Source organism: Wasmannia auropunctata, unplaced genomic scaffold, assembly GCF_000956235.1.
Source record: "Wasmannia auropunctata unplaced genomic scaffold, wasmannia.A_1.0 LD335888.1, whole genome shotgun sequence".
NCBI lineage: Eukaryota > Metazoa > Arthropoda > Insecta > Hymenoptera > Formicidae > Wasmannia > Wasmannia auropunctata.
In genome coordinates this window covers 1,991,678-2,019,060 of record NW_012027002.1, presented here as the reverse complement: position 1 = coordinate 2,019,060, position 27,383 = coordinate 1,991,678, and the positions used below count along the sequence as shown (strand labels likewise).

The following is a 27,383-nucleotide window of genomic DNA, read 5'->3' as shown; positions in this document are numbered from 1 at the left end:
ACGAAGGGGTAAGAATTATCTCGGCATAATAATCTCCGTGTTAATTATAATCTACGTTTTCGTAGTGGGCAACGATTGCTGATAGCTAGTGGCAAGGCTAACTCGTTTATCGCGAGGCTTCGAATATTTTGGCATTTATGACTGTACAACTAATCTCATTCTTTTAATGATTTTTGAAACAATATAATCAAAACGATTTAGGAATCATATGAATTACAAACGATCAGGAAATATTATATCCTTGCACCAACTGTCAATACATAAATTGTTAATTCCAACATATAATGAAAAAAAATTTATTCTTATATTTTATCCGTAGTCATTAAAATGTCTCTTTGTTTTGATAGCAAGCTATTTCTATAGGAATATTTTGCAATAATATCTTTTAGTATGTCCTATTTTCTCTCTTTCTTCTTCATACTTTAGTATTTAGGTGTCTTGTTTCTTGTCTTGCGTTTCTGTTTGACTGAGTGATATTGCATTTTACAAGAGGTTATAAGGGCTTGATATCGTAATTCGTTTAATTTCTTGATACAAATAGCCTTGCCATTAAGCATCGTAAATTCGGACGTGCACTCATCTCCATTTTTAGGCGCTTTTGAAAGTAACGACAGAGAGGAATACAGAAATCCGTCTATCGCTATGCGAATGAGAAGGAGATAAAGTGTGGAAGGGCAGAAAGAGAGAGAAGATGGGGGGGATAGTACTCGACTTCCATCGAAGAACCATTAAATCTCGTCGCTCAATTTCCATATCTGTGCCATTTTTTTTACGCGCCCTGTATTTTCTCTCTCTTTCTCTTGCTTCGGTATTTACGCGTTTACCCGTTTCTTTCCTTGCCGTTCCTTCGTTCCTGTTTGCTTGACAGTGAATGCTTTTGCAGGAAGACGAGCACTTTTTCGCGCGAGATACTTTTGCCGAAGGTATTCGTGTGTATGTATGTGTGTGTCAGTATGCGATGCGTACACGCGTGAGTGTATGCGCGCGCGCGCGAATGTGTATAAATACGTGTAATATTTGTCGTTACTTTTTTTTTAGAATCTTGTGTTTGGCAGTACCTAATGGAATGGGGGTAGAGGCAGGCGACGCTTTGCTTGACGAAGGACCACAGAGTTTGCCAGCCATGCGTCTGTGAACATTTTTTAATTTCCGGTCAAGGAATTCACGTGAAAACAGGCCGTTTTTTTTTTCAGAAAATTCAAATTCGATTTTCGGTTACGTAAAAACGTACGTTCGTTCGTTGAGCGATTTTTTTTAGGGGGAAGACATACGCGATTACGCTCTCTCTCGGATTAACCTTTCGATGATAACGGAGAATGGATATACTTCTCACACTTCAACGCAACGTTGTACAAGCTGACAAAATTTATGCGGCTTATGTTAACAGCGAAGGATTATTCCGAGCGACTAAATTATAGACGATTTCATTAAGTGATTTCATTGCAGCTCGATGCTTTCCAATAGATATTTGATACAAAATTAAAATTAACGAAATTGGATATCAATTCCTAATAGGCCTCTCAACATAAAAATTAGTTCACGCAATTGTTATTCCGCGCAGTAATTTTTTCCATTTTATTTAAATAGTGTGAGTACCATAGTATAATCGGCCGCAGAATAACGTTCAATTTTATCAAATGGCTGCAAAAATCGGAGCATATTTTCGCGCGAAAATGTTGGCTCATTATCTCGGATTATAATTCTGCTACATTTGCGCAGTCGAACGATATCGTGAAAAATTTACATTGAAATTGAAGATTATCTACATATATTCAACCTGCAATTGAAATTTTCGAAAAATTTTTGGTCTGACGAAATATGTTTTTATTGGGTCGGGTATTGCGGCATTCTTATTGCATCTCCTGCGAGATTATCCCCGATTCTGGTAATGAACTGCGAAAACCGGTTCGGCGAATAGATGCCGCATATATCATATTAATCGTAGCGATTCCATATTTATCACCGGCGATACTGATCGCCATCGTAGAAACTAATGATATCTCATCAATAATTCACAAGACTTGCGCTTTAACAAATATGAGCAACATTAATTTATACATCACTCGCGCTTCTGTATACATTATCCGCTCTGTATACATACATATACATATATTTATATTTATTTATATCGTTTACTCTTTTATTTATACTGTGTGTACATAATGTGTGTGATGTGAATAAATGACTGTACAATCGCGCGTTATATTTACAAGACATTCCCGAAAAAAAAATAGTCGAGATATGTATAACGAAATATAAATTTACATAACGTAATATTGTATACAACACTGTTTGTTTGAGGGAACCCAGGAAAATATTGAGAATTGTAACAAGTTGAGAAAGTGGAGAAATATTTAAATAATGTTAATTCTGCAAATCTATATGGAGACACCGTCTTACTCCAAAAATATGCAGAATCTAAAAGGGCAATCAAGTCCAATTTCTTCTGTCGAATTGAACATTTCCCCGCCTATTGAATGACACACGAATAAAGATAACAAAACTGCAAACACATGTTATAAAACATTCACAAGGACTTTCGCACACACAAGAAATATATATTTACATACAAAATAAGTATACGCATGTATATATAGAGCTTAAATTCAAATTTTCGACAAAAAATTGGCGAAAATGTGTGTGTAACGATATATATATCGCTATAACTTTAATTTCACACAGTTTCCGAGCCTGATGTGTTTTTCCGGAAGGCTTTTCGTTACTACCGAGACATGGATACTTCAAAAATGCAGGACTTTATGTCAGTTCTGACATTTTCTTGAAGGTTCCTCGGGCGTACGTAGAGACTTTCCGTGACCCAGTGCATTTCCGGGAGTGTGGGGAAGAGGGGGAGGCGAAGAGGAGGAGGTAAAGTCTCGAGCGCGCTGTCGGAGCGCGCGCACGTGTTTGTACGCAACTCATTGCGAGGGCGAGTTTGCATTTGTGTTCCGGACGCGAGCAGGTGCCGCCGTAGTATACTATATATGTGTCTCTCGCATGACGGCGATATCGTAAATCTCCGGAAACGGTACGCGTTATATATAAGCTTCGGATATTTGGAATTCTTAGCGCGAGGTCGAGGTTTTCCTTAAGCTGTAACGTATTACCTTAGCCTCGCCGTTCTATATATATATATATATGTATGTACATATACGACGATATAGTGCGACCATAGAAAATATATCTCTTGTCGGCGAATGCAGAAGGAGAGAGAGCTTTTCGCGCTCAATATCGCACGGTCGGAAGGATCGAGCATTAATTCTGTGATCCATCGAATCGTCACGATCGCGTTGCAGCGGCAATGTAGATATCTTGTTGCAAAAAAAATTATATTCGCAGTATCCGAAACTTATACGTTTCAATTACATTATTAAAAATATTAAAAATATCCAATTAAGCAAATTAATATACCGTTCGTTCCGTTCAATATCGTTTCCAATATCCAGTGTTATATATATATATTTTTCCTCATTCGGTTAGTTCCGAGCACTGTTCTATAATTAGTATTTGCGTTAAATATAATTGCGTGGAATAATATGATGATGGAAAATATTATAGAAAGGAAAGTAGAGGCCATGATTGTGAATCTTCGTTGTGTACACACAGAACTGTAATCGGTATTCACAGTCAACAAACATCATGTAAATTTACATTTAAATATGACAATATTGTATATCTACGTTTCTTTTTTTTCACTGCTTCCCATTAGTCGCGTTTTTATACGCGCAAAGTGCTGTTGCACCAGGTCCATTACTCTTTCATGCCGTACGTACCAGTGAGATTTAAGACGAGCCGCGTAATCGATTCGCCGCGCGCGTCCGCGAGGAAACCATGCAGGAATAATCGAAATTCAAATCATTCCTCTCTTTGACTCTCCCCCGTTTGCCTCGTTTTATTTCCGGCGGTTTCGACTCGCGGCTTGAACCCGCGAATGGAAACGAATCGTTCGTTCCGCGCGCGCGTCAAACAAAGACCGAAACGCGGAAACGACGGAAGAGAGAAAGCGGAAAGCGCGGGAGTTATGTGCATTGTCGTCAATGGAACGAAACAAAGGCCAGGCGCGCAAAAACGGAAATAAAATGGGGGAGGGGGAAAAAAAGAAAAATCCGTCACACACCGCAACGCGCGACAGAACGTAACGACGCGGTGCGCTCTCGAAAGTGGCGCGAATCGAGCTCGTCGCGGGTATTAATTCGCGAGTATTGGAGCAATCGCGCTGTTGTGTTTGCGTTCTGAACTCTACGCCGCGATGTTTCTAGACCGGCATCGCCGGCGGAGAAAATGAAAGATGCAGCTGGCGAATGTAAATCGCAGAGAAACCTGGCAAAGAGATACTATGTAGCACCATTATTCGCGTTGTAAGCGCTACATTTGACGTGTAACAAACGTGTTTCTGAAATTTTTAAGGTTTCACAGAAAGTAAAGATAAACAAAATAATAAAATACAATTTATAATTTTTACATAAAACAAAATTTTAATTATAAGTGTAACGCAAATAATTTATAGGTTAATTTTCAGATTTCGATATTAAATATTATTAATTTGTGCGTCAATTTACGTGTAAGAGCTATTCGAATTTTTCTGTTAGTAATTACTTAAAAACTAGGTATCCAAATGAGTAAAAAGAAGAAAAACATGGCTATTTATCAAATAGAAATGTTTCAATGCCCAACGTGTAATTATCTGGAGAATAGTTCAAAGGTTAAACTATCCTGCGGTAAAAAGGATGCAAAAAGCGCGGGGAAGACGATTCAAGTGCAAAGAATCGGAAAGGAGGTCGCGCGATCGCGCCGTTGCAAACGGTTAGCAGAAACGCACTGGCACGGTGGCGGCGGGTTGAGGTACCACAATAACCCCCCCCTTCTCATGTTCATCTCTCTCTCGCAACCCCCGCCCTCCCCTCTAACCCCTTACGGCCATAGTAACGGTAACCGACGATTTATTGCGTGGCGCAACGAGCGCGCACGGTAACACGTTACGGTAATGACTGTGAAATACGACGGTGCGCCTCTGCCACCCTCTTCCCTCCCGCCCGCTTCACGTACAACCCTTCCGCTTCGCCGCAGCTGCCCGCGCTCACCCTTCCCCGGCTACCCCGATGAAAGGACTGAGTTTCGATTCGCGTGTATGTACCGCGAATCGCGAGCGCGTAAAACCCTCGCCTCCTTTCTTTTATTCTCCTTCTTTGCCCTTTTGCTCTCGCACCTTAAATCCAATGCGAACATAAATGAGAATATATACCGGGATTGATAGAACGTTTTCAAAACGGTGTTAATAAATACACAATAAAGTAACAAATAACATAATGATACAAACTAGCAACTGCAATAAAACTAAGTTAATATTTACAAATATCTTCACAATTATTGTTTAATGTTTTTTATAAAATTAAAATGTTCTAAAATATAATTTTAATTAGAATATATAAATATTTAAAACATATCTGTTATATTTTTTCTAAAATAAATATTTTGATTTTTATTAAACGATAATGTTAGTTAGAAACGATAGTGTGTAATTGTTCAATATGTAATATTTAAAATGCGTTATTATTAATGTGTCTAAAACAAAATTTTAAATGTTTTATTGTACCAGCAACAATGCATACTAAAACAAAAAAGATAAGATTATTTTAACGTAGCGATAATTATTTAAATCTCTGTTCTCTTCTGTTTATTCTCGTTCATTCACTCTGTGATAAGTCCTTGCTCGCACAATCTGGTGATGTGAATTTAAAAAAGAAAGAATAATATAAAAAAAGATCTGAACAAATGAAAATCTGAAAGAACAATTGTATTAGGAGCATATTGACGCCAGTTGCACAATAAATAGATAACAAACCATTCTCGTCAACAATGTACGCGTCAGTTTTATCCTTTACGCGATTGTGTGCTCCCTTTCCCTCTTCCCCGATATTCCACTATTTGAATAATCTAACTGATTCACCGACCACACAAATTCCAGCATAAATCCGAATCGGTCTTTATACAGAATAAATCCTTCGCACGAATCGATCCGTCGAGAAAACATATTAAAAAAAAAAAAAAACGAAACGGGAAGGAAGGAGTCCGATATATTTGCGAAGTCCGTGCACGCCGGCTGCAAGCAGTAAGCCGACGAAGAGAAAAGGAGAAGCGTCCCTTTCGAGTGCTTCTGAAAAACCGACTGATGTCCAATGAGGCGTTAGGGACTCTACTCTGTCCTCCCCTCCCCTTCCTCCCTCTTTCTTCGGGCGAGGAAGAGAAGAAGCTCGTTATTGCGTTTGCATTCTAGGAGGAAATCGTCGTCGTCCTTACCGTCGTCGTCGTTACGCTGTCTACTCAAGCGACGTTATCCCGGGGAAAAATATGGAGACGTCGCGAGCTTGTTATTTTCTCGTAAGAAAGACGGTTTACACGGGCTAAAAGGATTCGGTCCTTTACCACTCCCGTTTCCGCGACCGGACCGAGGAGGAGATCCTAGACGAGGGGGGCCAGTTATTAGCGCGTGTCACGAGAGCGACAGGTCGGTACATTTCGCCCCTCGTTATCTCCCTCTCTCCGCGTTTTCCCCTTTGTTTTATTTTTGTTTCCCCTCGACTCTCGCATCATTTGAGGATTAGCCGCTTTTCTCCCTCTTAACATCGCCATTCGACCACACCGCGGGATCACCCGGATATTTTCAGCTCTTTTTTTTTTGCTAAGGGAATTCTTTTACACTCCGCGGAATAGATAAAATCGAGTAGTCCCCGAAAGTACCCGAAGCTAATCGTAAGCATTATTTCTCAATCTCTTTTCTCGCTGGTCTTCTTTAAATTACTGTTTTGTGATTATACCCGTCGTTATCCTCTCGCGCTGTTCGCGTTTTTATCGATTTAACGAATTAAACACATTATTGAAAATGTTAAATATAAAGTGTCGCGTTAGAATAATATATCATCGGACAAACTGCGAAAACGGTGCCTCGCGTTCATTCAAGTTCTTAGCTGCGTTGAGAGAAATATTCTGCTTTCATTAAAATTATTGTTTACACGCTGAATTGAAAAAATCTTAGCAACATAGCGACTACGTGAACATTAATAGAATTATGTTGAGGGAAAGAAAAAATTTCTCAGCTGCAGAATTTGAGAGAGAGAGAGAAAGACTAATTGTTTACGTTACACATTTTCATATACTAAAAAATCCGTACAGAAATGACCATCTATTGACTTTACTTTAGCTTGATAATGTTTAATGTAAATTTTCTTTAGTCAATTAACTTGTGAATGAAAGCGTATTCTCGTTGATTAAAACGTAATTGAAACTCACTGATTTCACGTCAATATTTAACAAATAGACCACGTATCGTTCTACGGAAACTTGCAGCGTAACTAGAGCGAATTTGCTGCATAATGTTATGCTGACGCACTAAACATCTCATCTATCTTGAATCGAAAAACAGGACTCGAAGGGGCAAACGGGAGAATCAGATTTGTGACAATTTGCTCGTAATTACCACATTCGGAATTCAGATAATGATTACAACAATGTCACACAATATCGTGTATCTATAAGCATCATTAAACGTTGATACACTATTCATTCATGCAATATATCTCTCCGCATACATGTAGTATATGTATTTCAAGCATATATGTATTTCCTGTGAAACATCCCGAGTAACACATATCGATTCATATACATTTTATATGTGTTTCCTAAGAGTATCTAATGTTTTCTAATTGCTTAGAAAACATATGTATATAAAATCAGTTATGTTACTAGGAAAATAAATTGTATATATAATGACTAAATAAAAAATGTCAAAGCACTAAAGTAGAAACAACATTTTATTTTTTCATTAATATAAAGCGAATCTGTTAACAAAAAGAGTTTAAATGGAAATTGAAATAAAGAAATAAAAAAAATAATTGTTCGGCAACGTGGGATCTGAACATCTCATGTTACAGGAATAAATTGTATACAATTTAACATGAGGCCAAATAAAAAATGCCAAAGCACTAAACTAGAAACCAAATTTTATTTTTTTCATTTACAAAATAAATCTTTAACAAAGTGAGTTTAAATGTGAAAATTCAAATAAAGAAAGAAAAAGATAATTTTCCGTTAACGAGAGATCTCGTATGTGCCATAACAGGAAATAACAATTTATTTGTGTGAATAATTCGACTTGTGCGTAAGAACGTTTTTCGCACGCCTGCCCCTTCGTTCGCAAGTTGTCGAAAAAGATTTTATTTATCAATATTTACGACATATACACGAAACGGGGTTCAAATTCAGTTCGCATTTCGTGAAGCGATCTCGTTTCGGCGCTTTCGTTTCGTGACACGAAGGCGAATGTCTAGCGACGATCGTTAAATCACGGCCGCCGTTTGACTTCGCTCGAAGTAGCGGAATATTTGCAGTTCGGGAACGTTCGAGCAGAAAGATCTTCCCCGAAGAAGAAGAAGAAGTTCTCCGCAAAGCGAATATATCCCGAGTATACGTCGCCGCCCTCCCCCCCCTACCCACAGAAATATCTTTCCTTATACCCCAAGCGTTCTTACGTATAGGAAGATCGCCCCGCTCCCGTGTTTGCGAAGAGGGTGGCTTAACCGACGAATGTTTTTCGGACATTGGGAATACATTGAGGGAGGCGGACTAGAGGTGGGGCGGGGAGAGGGGAGGGGGTGGCGAAGAGTTCTTCTTTATAGCAATCAATCATCGCGGATGATATCCACTTTTCCTTCCTACCACCATGCCTCGTGAACTGTACGCAATAAGACACACAAGCTCGGGAGATCGGGAAAACGGGCGAAGAGAGAGAGAGAGAGAGAGAGAGAGAGAGAGAAAGAGAGAGACAGAGAGTGGAAAGGTAGCCGCGGGGGTGATCCCGAAAAGTTATTCAAATGCGTTAAGTAGCGGATGTCGAGGAAAATTGGAAACGATTCTGGGAGCATCGGGAGCCACATTCCCCGGAGGAAAGCGAGGATCGGATCGGAAAAACGAGATGGTAGGAAAAGCAGGAGGAGGAGGCGGGGGGAAGGAGAAGAACAGGCTTTTTGAGGGATGGGCCAACGTCCGAAAAACATTATACATTATTTATGAGTTTTCTTCCCACCCACGTATTGTTCTAAGAGAGTCGATATACATATAAGAACGTAGATTTCAATTTCTCGAGACAATGGAAATTGCATTTCGCTCTTTTTTTTTTCGAAGCGTTCTCCGAAGCGAATCTGGAGGCGATATCGTTTGAGCATGACATTATCTTCGGCGCAAATTAATCGCGACACGGGGCACCGGTCGCAGTTTGTCCGACGCTAACGACGTGACGCGTTATTACTGTTTTACATGCTTGACATGGAGGAGCGGCGAGCCGCGTGTAAGGGTTAAAATTACGTGGTGGGATGGAAGGGTGCGTGGAGTTTCGATCGCAATCGCCTTTTCCGCGGAACACACGGAACGAAACGTGCGTATGTACATTTACGCAGGCGAGAAGTTACGAAGGGCAAGCAAGCGTAACACACGAAAGTGATAAAATGCGCGACGTTCTAATGGATGTTAAGAATGATGAAATATTAAATTTTAATATTTTCAAAAGCATCGTAGTTATGTAAATCTTGCGTAACTACAAGTTTCAATTAGAAGAACCAAGATGAATCGCGCAATAAAGGAAATCATTATAAAAACTGTCTATGTAGAAAGCTTTGGAAGAGGAAAATGATATTGCGTTTTAATTTTTCACTGAAAATCAGCCGAAGATGCAATCGTTGATAAAATTACGACTCTTGAGAAACAATTCTTTTGTATAAATAATGTTTTCTATCGCAAATTCGAAAAGGTGAACAAAGAGATAGAAAATTTTTGGAAGCTACCGATGAAAGCGTCATGATTTTTTTTATATGGTTTTATGCTGGTTTTCATTTTAACTCTTCGGTTTGGCTGCGCGGCGAAGTTCCCAGTATTGTTAAACGTATATTTGTTACATTCAATATATTTGTGCCGCTGCATGCGTTTCAAATTTTATAACAAAATCAAATAACAAAATTTACGAAGTAATAATAAATAAATATCAGTAAAAATACAGATAACAATTTGATATTGTTAAGAGCAAAGCTTACAGAAACAAATCGAATAGATGGATAAGTTTGATAATTCGCGGGTGGACAAACGGGCCTGACGAATTTATTGTCCTTCAATTCCGTTCGTCGAGAACGTCACGCAGATAGGCAATCACGAATCATCGAATCGCGATAGGAGAGAGAGAGAGAGAGAGAGAAAGAGAGACGCGTTTCGCTTTAACATATTTAAACGCGATCGGTGATTTTCATTCGGCGAATACATCACGAAGAATGCTCGACCTTCGAAAGGTCCGCCCGCGAGCTATCGTCCACTTCGATTTCAACGGATCGATGTCGAAAGATGGACGTGCTCATTTTCCATAGGTACCCTATTAATCGCTGCAGTCATATACGTGTGTGGTACGCCAATAGTTGAATGCGTGTAAATGTGTGTGTGTGTGTGTGTGTGTATCGAAGTGGACCGCGATGCGGTCCCTTGCGTATCATTGTCAATCGATACGTACTTGTTACCCTTGTCAGATATCAACAATGACATTTCACCCCACTCCATGCTACACACATTTTATATCGCGATCGATTTCACGATCCGCTGACCGAGCTGCGAAACACCGCCCGGAACGGCTCCGAACTCAATTTTTGGCGACGTCGTCGAGTTTTCGAAAGTATCGACGTGTCTATTTTTGCAAAATATATAATAATTGGTTTCACCGTGTGCGCTCTCCCCCCATGAGCATATTTTGGCTAATAAACGCTTTAAAAGTAAAAGTATTCTCTCTCTCTGATAACTTTTATCGGCTATTTCAATATTTAGTGGTATTTACTGATGAATTCGGACATTGATTGGATATTTGCTTTTATTGAGATTGCTATTGGGATATATTCGTTATTGAAAGGAATGATTGATTTCACATATAGTGGCTTACCAAAGTATTCAAACGGTAATACGCCTATATTAAATCGAATAAAATCGTTCGAATACTTTCCATGAGGCATTTTGCACTCGGCGATCTATGCATTTTTTTTCCACTCTACCTGTATATTCTCATACATATCAATATACATATCAATATTTTTTGAGATTTTGAATTCTTTAAAAATGATAACCACACACAGAGCAAGGGAGAATCAATAGTGCACCGTAGCTATAACAGCTCAATAAATTCCGAATCCACGGGTAGCGCAACACACTTTTTCGCAAACACTCGGTGATTTATTGTCTACCGCAGAACGAGAAAGAGAATAGATTATTTATATCCTTTGGAATCCATTGTTCCTTTAAAAAAATATTATTTCAAAATATAGTAGAAAAATAATGTATAATAAAGAAATCGTCGTGAAAAATCTGTCGAATATGTCTTGCTAATTAAAAATACGCAAAGATGTAAAGAGAATATAAGAGAATATAAAATAAGACGTTACTTGGTGTTTTAAGTCTTAAAATGACTTAGGATAACTTTGATATAGTAACCCAATTCTTTGAAACAGTTCTCATCGCTGGTTCGCTGGCTTCGACGATGCTCCCGTTGTAAAAAAAAATTACCGCAAAACCAACGTCGCGACAAGTATCGAATGAGCACTCCAATAATGTACAAACTCTTTCACAGAGAGGCGAGTCGATATCGCAGCCGAGCAAGCCGTCGGCGTCGGCCGAGCTGACACTGCTAGACATTAATAATTTATCCCCGAATATCCTATAACTATAAGCGAAGTTTCTTTTCCGGGCGCAGCATTTTTCCCGTTTCCTCTTCACCTATTATCCTATATTGGTGGCTCTCTCGCACGCTGCCGAGAGCGGTGAAAAACTTTGCGAAATCAGAACTCTCCCCCTGCTTTAAGGAGGAAGGTTTCGCGCGTTTGTATTTTAAAGAATATCCCGTCGTCCATAGCCATTATTTTTCATGCAAATAGCAACGCGCGTATACGGCGGAACCTGCTTGCGTTCCGGGCGTCGCGTCGTCCAATTCGAGAATTCGCGGTCCCGGAAGGGTCTACGTCTCCCTGCGAGGAGGATCCTCGAGGATCCCCTCGAGTATTGCGCGCCGTCGCACGCGTGTCCTCGCCGTGCTCTCGAATCCGCCCGGAATTACCCTCGGGAACACGGGGGCTATTCTCTCACCTCCGTAATTATCGCGTCGCAACACGCTCTCTCGCCGCGATGGGATCGGATGGACCAAGCGACAGCACAGTCAGTTAGCGTGTTAGCGATGGGTTAGAAATGCGCGCACAGCTCGTTATTGGTATAATCGGTTAATCAGCGAGTTAGTTCACAGAGGCATGGCGTTGTAGAGGTCCAGATTGGGATGGTAAAAGAGCGGTGTCGGGGTGGGCGGGTTATGATGGGGCGCGGGCTGCGCCTGTATGAGGTTCAAGTTCAAGTTCAGGGGCGCGATGTGGGCCGCATTGTGGTGGTTAAGGTGGTTAAGGCTAAGGTGGTTACCTGTCGGGTAGGGTAATCCGAAACTAGGGTACCCAGAATAGCCGCGGCCCGCCGCGTATGCCGCGTACGCCGCCGCTGGGAAACCTGCGAACACAACGAAAATTTCCGTTACACTCCTCGTTTACTTCCGTATACAACTCCGCTATAGTCCTCTTGGCACTTGAAACAGCGCAATCATGAATCATTCGCGGCAATGATTTCATAAGCATAATCTCTAGGTTTTCGCACTTTTTGTTGCACTATTTGTTATAACTAAATGTTTTTCAATATAGAGACGTACAATTTTGTTTTCGGTCTAAGCTACAAGTTTGATCTATAAACATAATTTGATCTATAAACGTAATTCCTTTTGAACTTTTCCATATATACGGCTTTGTGATTTAAATTATTTTTTAAGCATTACTGAATTTATATTTTGAGAAGTTTAAAAAAATATAAAAAAATGTAAAAATATTTTGATCAAAAGATATTTAGCATGATCAGAAATTATTTTTTGTCAAAAAGCAGGAGTTGGTAATGAAAAAAACATGATGATTGAAAAATATCTATTACCGCATTCAATTCAATTTCGCAGGAAAAAGTTTAAAAGACTGTCTTATCTTATTTTTGTAGGAAAACCTATAAAGTTATTAAAGAACTGAAACTATTGAAAAACTTTCTTAATAGTTCACACGAATTATTTCATTGAATCGATAAGAATTCGTTGAAAACGTTAGGAAACTTATTTACTTTGCTAATTGCCAGGTTAAACCTATTAAGTTATATCCGTGTCAGTTATATAGCCGTATCTATTCTGCTAATTAGATTAAATTTCCATTAATGCAAAAGCTAATGAGAGGTTGTCAGTAACTAATCCGATAAATTCTAATATTTACATACGATTCACATCAGTCAACTGAAAGATCTGCTATATGTGGAACGGTATGTTAGAGCAAATAGGTGAAATAGACAATTATGCACCAAGGCTGTATCGAGCCATATAGCATCATTATTACTTCAGTTATGTCTATAATAGCGATGTCGTCAGTGGGTATCGAGCTCTTTACTAGTTCAATACATATTTCACGTACTCACCATCAGGTAATGCTCCCAGAGACCACATAAAATCTATAAGGAAAAACAAACTCGATTAAAATGTAGTTTCAAGACAGACCGGCGGTATCGTGAATACTCTCTTTGCTCATTTTTTTTTCATCAATTCTCTTTTCGATTTTTTCCCCCGTCATTTATATTGCATGTTCGTTAGTGCAACGATTTCAAGTCTCCATCAAAATTTCTGCAACTACGTACGAAGAAAGATATTGATCGCTCGAAAAACTTACGAAATGAGCTACGTGTCATGAAGCAAAGTTTCCACGTGTCAATTATTTCCGCGAAGTTTTATATGTCGCAAAGACCAATATTTTTCTTCGAGGCAGGCGAAGGTAAGGCGTAAACATTTAAGAGTATGTACACGGAGATAAGTTAAGTATATGAAGCGAAAGCGTTGCAGAAATTCGTCGGGATTTAAGTGTAACTTGATGACTAGATCCAAACGATAAAAGAGAACGTAAAAGAGTGAAAGAAAAAGATAAGAAACAGGATTAAAAGCTTTCTAGGTTAAACAGAGAGAGAATGTGAGAGAATCAGTGAAAGAGAGAAAGAAAGGAAAAGAGAAAGAAAGAGAGAGAGAAAGAATGAGAGAAACAGAATGATAGAGAGATCAAGGCATCCATGAAATTTCATAATTCGATACTAATCCAAAAGACCACACAACTAAGATTCTCACTATGTATATATATATATGTATATCGCATCGACTATATAGCGCATTTTCTAAACTGTGTGACAAGGTACTAGGTAACTACGCGCTGCCGAGGTGTTTCCAATTCTACGACAAAATAAACCCTCCTATAAACTATTGGTTATTGTAGCCTCCAAAGGTATTGGTTAATTATTTACCGTTAAGTAATATATTTGCTAGGCTCTCTATATAGCTTATTAGATATCGACTAAGGGCCGGTAATATGCCACCACCCGGAGAATGTCTTTCGCAAAATTTCTGACAGACTTGCAAAACGCATTTGAGGCAACACACGCGCGTACGGCGTGTGTGTGCGCCTCCACTTTTCTATTTTTCTCATCTATTTGTCGCGCGTGTGCGTGGCATAGCACCGGCACCACTACCACATTTATATTGACGATACAATATTGAAAAAAACACCGACCACAATAATACTACACTACTAGACTCACTATGCTAGTGTCCATATCGACGTTGCTCTCACAATATTACGCAGATGGAAAAAAGTATATAAGAGCATTTATTCTAGCCATTAAAAATACACTGATACATATTAATAGTATTAGTAATTTCGTACCTAAAGTCTCTCTACCGGGCTGTGGTTTTACGTCAAGCGCTCAATGGTATTTTTACTATCATTTTGCACACACTGTTTTTTCTCTGTCTTTAATGAGCTTTCTAAAACTCTTCTGAGCTACAATAAAAAGGTTTTGCGTGTACGTCGAGCGCTATCTCGCATTTTATTTCAATATGGAATCTGTTTGCAGCATTATATTATATGTATAGGCATATATCTCTGTCACTTCATCGAAACACGTGAATAGATCTCGACGATAGTATCTAGATGCTATGTAAATAATTCTTGCGCGTATTATTACGCGCGTGCTTTTCTATATAACGACGTCTACGTAATACACCCTGTACTTTTCTCAGATGCAACATATCGATCTCACGTAGAGCAGACGTTTACGTACAACGTATTAACATTAACATCTCTCGCAGTTCCGGAGGAGCGCATAAAGCCTGTCTCACAGCTTGAGTTTACGATCGAGTTGCCGGTCGATTAACGTTTACGTCACATCGATCAGCTCCGGCAACGTGGAATTCATTGAGCTACTCTCACTAGGAATTTTATGCTTCCTCCTTTGGTGTGCGTGTCCCGCGTGTGTCTCGGGAGGAGGAGAAACATTCGCGAGGCCGTGCTGTGTATCGGGAATGCATTCCGTCGGAGAATCCGTTCTGTGCCCCCGTTTTACAAATTACCTATTGCAAGACGTTCATCGGATACTCTATACCTCCGCGTGAACACCCAAAATCAAGTGGCCCCCTCCCCCCACCCCCCGAGCCGAGTAGGGTCACAAGGGGCCAACAACGTGAAACCGCATCTTCAAAGTCTGGTCTACTTACGAAACTGACAGTGTTGCGCCTCTCTGGCTAAAGTACGTACTTTCTAGGGCACACACGTCTCACACGCATTATCATCAAGGTAAACGATGCTATGCGGCTTAAGAAGAGTTAAGTACTATGTAACAAGTAGTATATGAGAATATAAGGATATACGGGAGCTGAGGCATTAGGTATAGACAGGTATACGCACGATATATATTTTAGTTATGTATCCTATATAGAGAGGTATAATATTACGTGTAACGTAATATAAATGTAACTATGTAACGTAGCTCGTTAAGTAATAGGTACAATATAATAGGTCTCTTTGAAGCCGCTGGTAAATGCGTATTCTTCGCGGAAGACGCCGTGGAACACTACGCGCTTTATTCTCGCTTCTCTCATCCGCAAATAATTTTACCAGGAGGTCAAAACGGCGAGTGTTGGGAATGTTACGACATGGAGGCCGAAATTTCGCCGTTTTCCCCGTGCGGGAGCAATTTTCCTCGCCCAGAGATTTTGGATTTCGCGGAGCGAGCGTGCGCGCGCGATCTTCCGCGAAGACGAGCGCCTAAAGTAGTAATCTAAGCTAACGATATATCATAGTGACTTCCCAAAAGCTATAAAGTCCACTAGTAGTCTCAACGGTAGGAACGTGTACATAGTATATTAATTCGCTCCAAAAACTGACTCGCTTCTAACTAATCGAACCTATAGAGCGCCTAGAGTCTTAATAAATGTCTAAGGTCTGGTAACAACACAAATGTTTACCTAATTACCTAGATATGTAGAGATAGATAGATATATATATAGGCTCCGATATGTATATCTGTTTGATCTATTACAAAAAAAACTAATATAAGGTGTAATGCGGCTCTCACAAAATATATCGATATTAATATCAAATGCTATGGCGTTACCAAATAGGTAAGATACAAAACAATATAACGTATATATCGTCTGGCGTAAATCTATAATGGATCGTTAGGTACATATCGATACAGAGTGTCCGAAAACCACTGGTACGTATTATTTGATGTCTACATTTTTTGACAACAACGTGAGAACTGCTGTTTGTCGCAGCGCCTTAAATTCCAATGTAAAGTGATAACTAAAAAATAATTTTCTATACATATCTATTTGAATTTCAAGCCTCGTCATCGATTTATATATCGTAAAATTTCTCTTCTCTCTTAAAGTCATTTAAATTTATCTCTCTGACGGGATTTTTAACGTCAACGAGACATATACCGCTAGTTTTGGGACACCCCATACAAGTATAGAATATAAATATATAATATTATACGTATATATACGTATATGTATATAGATTCACGTATGCATTTATATACATATAAATAGTGTCGAGCTCGTGTCTTTCCTCTTTTTTTTTTGGAGTATCTTTATATCGTCTACGAACAACTGAGTTCGTTTTTGCTTCGACATTATGAAATTTCATGAAGTCACTTGCGAAAAAATATTCCGGAAGACGCGACAAAATGAGAAGTGCACGTGTCGCCAACCATTTCCTGCGGGCTCCCGTCGCGCTAACCGTCCTCTCGCCGCATCGCTGACAATTTGCGCGTCGGCATGGGCCGCTAATTGATTTCCTTCAATTATCGCTCGCGTGCTCGCGAGCGGTACACGCGGCGAACCACTACCTGCGGGAGAAGGGAAGACGGGGGGGGGATGAGGAGAGGGATGTTTTTCTCTTTTATATTATTTCAGTTTTCTGATAAAATATTCGTAATCAACGGGATGTACGAGGGTAATCAACGCTCGCAATGCTTGAACGAACGTTCGTTTCGTCCCCCGAAAAAAGTATCCCGCCGTTATTTTTTTTTTCTTTCGAAGACGTTCGAAAATACGTCACGAAACGCGACCGTTTTCCCCATTATCCTCGCGGTTTTTAATTATATCACCCCGGTCTCTGTCGCGTAACCTCGCGTAACCGACAATTTCTACGTTAGAGCTTTGTTCGCGACGCTAAAATTTCAACTAGGTTCTATCAACGAATTGACAGACGCCGAACGACGAACATACGATCTCCATCGAGGACTTGTCGTTTTGTTTCCCCATCGGGGTGACCTGAAAATTGCCGCTCACCTTGTCCTTCGATTTCCTGTTCTCTCATTCCGCCTTCGTTGAAGGCTCGATGTCGGCGTTAATTTCTACGACGTTTTAATTGAAGCGCTTTTAACGGCAAGTGTGATGGACACCAAAAACCTAATTATTCGATGTCGGTAGATGATTGAGATTTAGTTAGACGCGACTTGTACAGTTACCGCTCGTTCACCCCGCCTATCTTCATTAAAATGTAAAAGAAAATGTTTTTATATAATTATATATTCATTTTCGAAGCATAATTTAATAATTTTACTAAGCTAACAATACACGGTAACTTGAATTATTACTAACGTTTCAATTTTCAATCTGTTTCTAATTTTTCAATATTTAAAAATATATAAATTGTCGTATAACTAATTAGAAAATAATGAGAAATGACTGTGTTTAGAAAACATTAAGATAAACTATTTTTATTGTTCCTTTTGAAAAATCACAAAATTCATATAAATTTTATTTTTTATTGCAAATTTATTGAGAAACAAACACTTATTCAAGATTTATAACTCAAAAGACAATCCTAAAAGGAGATATGTTCGACGTGACGGCGACTTATTGTTGAGCAACGTTAGGTCGTTTCGGTCCGTTTTCTCTCTACATTTGAACACTTCGTTTATTGTCCTACTACCTGCGTCACTAATTACCTACGAAACAACTACCAGTCTTTTGCGATACGTTTTGTCCCGTTTTTGCTACGTGTCTACTTTCTTCACTACGAGAAAATGAGGCCCCATAGGTAACTACTACGTCGATTAAATCTGCAATTTGCTACGCGTTCTCTTCTGCTTCTACGATCACAGTATTTCGCCGAACATTGCCAACCGTGAAAACGGCTCCGCGGAAATATCGCGTTCTCGATATGTATTTCTCGAACCGGTAAATAAGAACGGTCGTCCTAATGTCTACGATATTGCACTTTTTGAAATTGATATCTATTACGCCCGATATTTGATCACTGATCGACATATATTAATTAATACTTTCGATTTCTTTCGTTGATCTATTCACTTCAAAACGAAGGCTAGAAACAGTCTCAATTGAGGAATGTGTAGAGTTGCTGTTTAAATCTAATGTAATATATTATTAGAAAATAATGCATTTATTACGCAAGACTAGTTTTTTCCACAGCAAGATTCCTCCTAGAATCTTTATACAATAAGTAAAAATCATAAACAGTACGTTAACTTCTTTGGCCAAATTGAATCTTAAATAGATCAATAAAATATATATATTTCTTTTATATAAGTCTACTCAATCTACTGAGCTTCGAACTTTATGTAATCTAAATCGATCTATCCGAAACAACAAGTTTTGGCACATATCAAAATGTTATCTTTAAACAAGACTAAGAAAGTATTGCATCTGCGATTTAAAACCGTGTCATTACGTCGTCCTTCGGTGCAATACGAATTGTAAAAACTCACGACGCGGTACGCTACGCAACGAGACCCGTAAAAATCTCGTTGCCGAGATAAGCAACGTAAAAAGGAAGGACGATTGATCGACCTAAAAATTGAACAAATCGGACGTAAAGTACGACACCCCTCACTCGGAGGACAAGCTGCAATTATTGCGGCCGCGAGAGGGGTGTGAGTATCGTTGGTCATAGGCCGATCGTGGGTATTGGATGGTAAACGGCGCCCATGTCGAGGCCCTGAACGCCGAGCAGGTCGCTCATGGAGTAGGTGAGCGCGGCGGCGCGGGACGCGGCCGCGACCGGATGCGGGCGGTAAGAGGCCGCGGCGGCGGCCGCGGCCGCCGCCGCGATCGCGCGCTTCACGTCGTAGACCGCCGCCGCGGTGGTGGCGGCCGCGGCGGCCGTCGGTGCGGCCGCGTACTGGTAGGTGGTGGCCGCCGCGCTCGGAGCGGTCGCGGCGGTAGCGACTATCGGAGCCAGCAAGTGATGGTGCGGAGGCCCGGCGGTGGCCGCCGCCGCCGCGGCTGCATGTGCAGCGGCGGCAGCCGCCGTCGGCAGGGGATACGGCGCGTAGCGATACGTGGTGGGGGTGGGTGTCGCGACCATCACCAACTCACCGTATGCGCCTCTGCTGGCCGCTCGCGTCTTCGCCAGATTCGCTGGGAGCATCACTTCCTTTGGCTGTGCCTTCTTGCATTCGACCTTGAAATTTTAGATAGAGCAGGTGAAGAGAGATAGGGACGGGTGAAAGAGAGAGAGAGAGAGACTTCCAATTTTGAACGAGAGTGAGAGATAAAGAGAGAGTTCAGGAATCAGGGAGGAAGCTGATGATTGGAACCAAGGGTTGGAGCATATTTTCGTAACCATCTATTGGAATTGTTGAAATCTTGATTGGGTTGTACAGCAGATAACGTACGAATCATCCTCGACAAGAAGATAAAGGGGAAATTTAAAACACTGTTATTGCCATTAGTTGCTTACTCTTTTCGTTAATCTAGGTAGCTAAAAGTACGAAGATTGTTTCTTGTTAAAAATTTTGTAAGGAAATCACTATTGTAACTATAGAGGGTGAGAATTGAGGAGGATACTGACTGAATCAGCGCGCGCACGGCGCAAGCTTATTTCAGGATTGTTGATACGAGGTGGCATCAAGAAAATACTTGACCGTCGTGAGAGAGCTTTTCGTTGTAGCGGAAGGCAGGCAAAGACTTCTCTCGCTGAACTGTGGAACAGTTCTTCCCTCTTTCGCCCTACGATTTCTTCCGCATGTTACATTCCACATGCGTGTCAAATATAAATAACAAAGACAGACCTTCTCGATTATACGGAAAATTAATTCTGCTCAACATTAAGTACTAGGCAGAGAGCAGAAGGCAAATACCTTTTGATGCGACCTCTGAGGTTATATAAAGTAAAGGAGGAGTACACCCCTTTTGAGGGCGCGGGAGGTTTGTTCTACGAGTAGTCTATCCCGGCTGGCTACTCACCATTTTGTTGTTGATTTCATGGAAATGGATCTCGCAGACTTTGTCGACGACATCCTCGCTTTGAAACGTAACAAATCCAAAGCCTGAAAGAAAACGCATAGATTCCCGTTAAATTTTTATTAGATTTTTATGTTTAATATCATAAATTAAAACAGCAAACAGTTATGATATAGAAAGATGCGCGATATTATTTTTTTCCGAATTTAATTTTATAATTTCTTACGTTTTTTCTAATCTAATGTTAATAAGACGAATCGTAACGATCCTTAATTTATTATTTGTGTCGTACAAAAAATATATCGTATCACATTACATGACAGGTTATTTATTACAAGGGAAAGTTAAGTTATTTATTATAAGTATAATGATATTTGACGTTTGATCAAATTAATCCGCATTAATAAATGCGTCTACATAAATTTGAACTAGAATAACCGGTAGTGTCGGAGACGCGAAAGCTCTCCGATTTTGCTGCATATATTCGCGGGGGATAAGAAACTATCCCGGATTTCCATTAATTTAGCTGACGGAGTAAACGAGTCTCGCTTCTTCCCTCGTACCGCACGAAAACGCGGTCTGTAAGCGAAATCTCCGCGAAATTTATTTCAGCCGAAGACGAACAGCGAAGCGGAGGGAGGGGAGAAGAGAGACAGCAAGCCGGAGAAGAGAGCCGTAACTTAATCAAGCATCAAGGGTTATTAAAAACTTTGCATTGCTCTCCGGGCGATTTTAATCTCGCCCTTTCCACGCGCGCCGGCGCTCCTCTTCCCAGCTAGTAATTCAACCCCGAGATATCCGGCGAACGCGAGTTATACGAATCCAGCGCGCGATGTTGCTTAAGATAACCAGGATTTAGTGCTTCCGTACCAAAGCAGTTGCCGAAGCTGCGTTAGGTGACCCGTAATTAAATGCATCCGGTGGTCATCCGGGAGGAATTTAAGCTGGCAATCCGCGATTCTAGTCCGGCTCTGTAGAGGAAGTTAGCGTAAAGTGTGGTACGTCAAAGACTGGAGAGATTATTAATTCCCGTGTAACTTTATCTTTCCTAATATTGCCGAGACTGATATCCCGACGAATAAAAGATTTAGGCGGTTAATGAAACTTTCAGATATCATGACTTATAAATGTCAGGAAATAGTGAGTTTAAGAAATAAGAAATAGTAAGCTTATATAAGAAAGGCGGAAGCGAAAGAGAGAGGAGGGAAGAAACATTTCAAAGTGATTAAGGTATATCCGGAAAACTAGAACTGTTTAAATTTATTTAAGTTAGGAATTATATATATATATATATATATATAAATTAGGACGATCGATCGAGTGGTCGGGGAAATGACGTAGTTTACGCTAGATATCGTTCGCTTAATTGCGAAATAAAACCTCCCAGAGGCCCGGGGAGCCGTTACTTCGGGAAGAAAACTTGCCGAGCGTTGAGACAATATGTGCGTGACACATTCAATTATTCAACGCTGACACCATTAATCGTTCGGCTTGTTCTCCGCCGGATTCTTTCTCTCTTACATCTTCCACGCTATCCGTCTACTGGCATACCCACTCTCCCGTCTCTCGACCGCTTCGTTCCGTCTCGCATCCTCTCATCCACCTAAGCTCCTCCTCTTGCTACGGGTATAGCACGAGTGATTAAGTTATAAACTTGGCAAGACGTCCGTTTGAGCGCGGAAGGGGCTTACTTCATTTATGTAATTTATAGTACTCTGCCAGTCTAGCTAACTCCACAGAGCCCAAGCACTCCCCTAACACAAAGGCCATGTCCTGACACCGGTAACATTTAACTACCCTATCTTGGTCTCCTCCGCCTCCCTCCTCCTCGCCCCCCTCCTCCCTCCCTCCTCCCATTACTTTGACGATTCTCTCCTCGCGAGCGGAGTGCGACGCCGTGGACTAACGTTGACATTCCTCGATAGTGTTCGCCTTTTCGAAACACATTGCGCAGAGTATTAAATAATCTCCTTTTAAGAGAAAGTAAAGAATTATAATTTATTTTGTAGAAAATTATATTATTTTCGGTATATATTGTATACCGGGAAACAAGTTCTCAAAAATATCCCTAATAAAATAAAGTCTCGTACTTTTTAATCGAAGGTGAGACGCTTATCACCTTCAAGGCACACTTTCTTCAAAGCATCGAGAACGACGAGGGACGACCGGGACATAGGAAGAATGCGCTAGCATAGTCAGCGATCCGCGGAAGCCCCAATAAATTGTGAGCGGGTGAGACGGTTCCTCTCTCTCGACCGAACTCGAATTTTCATAAGGAAATTTATCTGTCGTGGCCGGGCGACCATAGCCACCCCGCAAAGCTCCAGGCTCCATTTTCGCGCCGTATAGCCAGAGAGGGACCTAACCGCTCGTGTCGATATCTCGGTCGGCCTCTCGCCGGAGTTGAATGAGACGAGGAAAAAATGCGTGCTCAGCTGACCGACCGTTCGTCGCCAGATGTGCTCATTTCAATATAAAAAGCACCTCCGAGATATCCCTCCGTCCCCGTTCTCTCGCGGTCCCATCCCTTTGGCCTCTGAGAGCTCCTTGAATGACCTATAAGTCCCTCAACGGTGTGGGAATTACCCGTCGTAGCCTCTCCGTCGCGAGATTACGGCGTATCTTTCTTACGAGGATGCAAATCGGGATACCTCGCGAGTTTTATAAAGTCGTGAAGTTACGATGAAAAAAAATAATTTACGATCCCGCGAATAGTCACTTAAATGTATTACGTCGGACCGATAAAGTGAAAAGCTCGTGAAAAAGGTCTCTCATTATTATATTGATATTGTTATGGAGTGATATCATAGTGTTATTTGATTTACGACAACTAATAATATTGATAATTTATGTTAATAAAATACATGCTATTATTCAAAGTTTATAAGAAAAAAAGTATATATTATTACGTAATATCTATATATTTTTATTATATATAAATAATGCAGCATTTCATTGACATTATAGTTAACTCTATATTTATTACGATGAAAGGAGACTAATATATTTAACAAATTGAGAGTATCACCATTTAGAAAGCTTATACACAGACATGAAGACATTTATTTGTCATCTTACGCAGTACAATAAGGAAAAATGGGAATGCCAATGTGGCACGTCATACGGAACAAGATTTTTATCCTTGTGGTGTAACTCCACTCCGTCTTGCTTAAAGAAATTGAGCGCACGAAGGAGAAAGCAACAGTCCTCTCTCTGTTCTCACCACCGTCTTCCTTCTACTTGGTGGCACAGCACTCCTCGTTTATCCCTTCGCCGCCCACCTCCCTCCTTCGTCGACCACCTTGTTTCTTCCTATATACCGCTTGTTCTCCTCCTGATTCTCGAGTATAATGCGACCCCGCCATTGTGCCGTGCGAGCGCGTGTTAACGTTTAAAAGCCGCGCAGCGGCGGCAGCGGCTGGCGAACGCGTTTCAGAATTTTATCGTGCATTGAGAATAAAGGTAAAAGGTTTCTTTCAAAAGGCACGCCGGCGGAACGATTTAAAACTTGTAAATGGATACGAGGAGTTAGACCTCTCCGCGCTCCTTCCATCTTCCCTCTCGGCCGTACCCTTTCCACCTTTGCCCCCTCCCTCCCTCCCTCCCTCCCTCGCTCCGTCCGCACATAAAACTTCCGCGAACTTTTGTTTGTTTCCCGCGATGTATTTACGACGCGGAATCTCGGTGATCGATACCGAAAGAGTTGGCCGGGGCAACATAGTGACTATTTTATTTTTAATGTCGTTGAACTTTGATGGCTCGTTTTACGAGGAGTGCCGACGATAACGATAACGGTTATTTCACTAGCAGCGAGGTCGCTTCGTGTCGAGATTTAACATACCGGTGTTAGTCTTGTGATTAATTCTCTCGGTCAGCGACTTAATTTTTCTTAATGATGAGCTAAATAATTAATATTTTTATTTTTAATAACATTCAGTTGAGATAAATCCAGTTATTTGATAAAGCCGAGCGTTGCTAATAAAAGTATAGGTAAGTAGAGTTAATGTTATACGAAGTAGATTATTTCTCACGTTTCAGAATTTAGTACAAATATATAACGTCAGTCATACAATTATTATCAATGCCATTGTATTCTTCGCAAATTCATATGACAATTATTAATGTCACGGAAACTTGTTTTTAATGTCGTCGAACTTTGATGACTTATTTTACGAGTGACATTGACGGTACCGATAACAGCTCTCTTAACGTGGTTCTAACATTGTAAAGGAGGTCACTTTATGTCGAGATTAAGCAATAAAAGCTTTATTATTAATTTCCTTTTATTTTAACGTAATGCCCGCCGACGTAATTGCCACGTTGTCAGATAAGCCCATCTTGCGGGGAACGCGCTCAATTTATTCATCAGTAAATCAAGTAAAAATATAACGTAATATCGGTGGAACTGGATGGTTATAATTTTTAACGTTATATAATATTGACAATAATTACATTTACATGTCCGCTATTAAATACATATCGAATTCCTCATTTACTTATGTTCTCTATTCTCAACCGCTAATTAGCCAACACGCGCTGGCTTCCAATTCCATCGTAGGCTATCGTTATTGAACATGTATCATTATGCCCGATTATCGATCCGGCATTTCAATACGTACAACACACAATCACCCAGTTAGGGTGTCAATAAATCAAGATGGCGGAATATACAGGTGCTGGAATTAATTTCGAGCTTCTCATCTTGTCATGACCTTAATCACTCCTCTCTTTGAGGTGATAATAGCCTAAGTTTCCGAAGTAATAAAGACGATTATAGGTGTTCCTTCGTATCATTTAATAATTCTGTCATGAAAGTTCCGCCGAGCGTGGGATTTACGCGCGTAATCAATCGTTCAAGTACCTTCCGTTAACATCAGCAATATTGTGTATACCGTGCGCGCGCTTTATCTCCTTGATATCGATACCGATGTTAAGCTCGCGGCGGCAACAAAGACGCCCCGGCGATCAACTAGCGCCTTACTGTGTAATTAGGCGTATATTACGCGGCGATCCGGCTGTCGATTGAAATGGCAATAAATCAAGCAAACCACCCGAGAACCAATTTGCGCCCCAACATACCGTGTACCTAATCGCCTTCCATCGAGACGACCATAATCTAAGTTTCCGAAACAGCGATCGACACGGCCAGATAAACCGTCCCGGTTTCACCGTAGTGCGCGATTTCTCGTGCGATTCGTCGCCCAAGTCGTGCAGCGATCGCACGTCACGATTGCCGCGCGAATCGGTCTTATCGGTTCGATTGGCTTTTCCTTTAACTCGGGAAACCCTTCCGGTTTCTTAATACGATAATCGATCGCGGAACTTGTTTTCTCCCCCAGAGATGCAGAATCACCGCGCTAGAAAGAGACAAATTATCTGTGTATATATGTATTATACGTAATAATCCGAACAAGATGCCTTGTGACGATTGCAAATAACGCTACGATTATTATCAGATAATACTAGGGAAAATCATATCAATCATGAGAAAATATCGAAAATAGAAAATCTCGTCATCAAGCTGCAGAGGAGACATAAATCAAAGCATCGTACTTTTCATACAATTTCGTGCGCATCGCGCAAACAGTGCATAAATAACTCGTTTACTGTGACCTGTTTATTCATCCAGCTTGCAGAGCTGTATAATAATCTCGTTATAATGCTCTCAATTCCTAATTCAGTTAATTTGGTTCAATACAGAGTTGATAAAAGCGATAAAACGGGAGTAATGAACGACGACCGATGGCCTTTGACCGTCGCCTGGGTACCGTCGGCCGGACTTTTAAGTCGTTCCCCCGAAGGAGTGGGGCGGTCAGTAGTAACGATTATTGCTGGTCGGCCCAGACCTGTTCCGGACAGGAAGTTAGTGGCCAATAAAGGTCCGCGGCACGTTACTGCCGGTCGTACACTCGAGTTACTGAGCTTTCGTTACGGTCTCCACGGATGTACCCGCCCATAACCGATTAATATGTTATTGCGTACCGCGAACTGTACACGCGCGGTCTATAGAGTCTCTCATCGACCGCGATATCGGTAACCGTTTCTAAAGTTCCCCTTATATGACAAGCTCTAAATATCTGCCATCCTTCCGTTTCTCACGCGGCGTTTCAATTCGTAATGACCGTCGGATGAGGAACATAAGGCTGACATAACTCCGAACGGTTGATCGCGTGTTCTAAAAGTTCGCGCATTGCAAATGCAGCGGCTGACTCGCTGGAATGCAAATTATTGCTAAGAATAAAATCGTTTTTTATTCCCTTCTTTCTAAGCGTGACTGCATCAGAAATAATAAATACAAACAGATTTTGAAGAAATCTTGACGAGCGTTATCTCACAATCAGTTATCTCATAACAGTAAAATCTTTTGATCTTGAATTTTTTTCCTTGCGAATATATTAAGGAATCTTGTCACATATTAAGTAAAATGTATGACCAAAAAATTTAAGATTACTAACTCACTCTGCGTGCGTTGCATTATTATTATCATTATTATTATTATTATTAAATTATTAATTACATTCATTAAGACCTGCATGCAATTATATTGTTAGTCATTTCTGCTTAATTCCTACACTACTGACCTTTTTTATCAATCTAATTTACTACTGTATCTTGCAATTGTAAAGATTCTAACGACATTTCAATCATCTCAGTATAAATAATTTAGAAAATTAAGTATATAGAACATATTAAACTTACTCTCTTTCTCTCC

General features: G+C 40.5%; 1 protein-coding gene across 1 annotated transcript in view; it reads right to left on the bottom strand.

Annotated features, from left to right (window-relative positions):
* LOC105455683 (RNA-binding protein Musashi homolog Rbp6) overlaps positions 1-27,383 on the bottom strand; it is a 645,795-nt gene that overhangs the window by 23,444 nt on the left and 594,968 nt on the right. Inside the window, exons 8-11 of the mRNA XM_011699183.1 lie at positions 20,675-20,757; positions 19,805-19,889; positions 13,552-13,584; positions 12,478-12,561 (exon numbers count right to left, since the gene is read on the bottom strand). Coding sequence (XP_011697485.1) covers positions 12,478-12,561; positions 13,552-13,584; positions 19,805-19,889; positions 20,675-20,757 — 285 coding nt within the window. The remainder of the gene's footprint in view (positions 1-12,477; positions 12,562-13,551; positions 13,585-19,804; positions 19,890-20,674; positions 20,758-27,383) is intronic.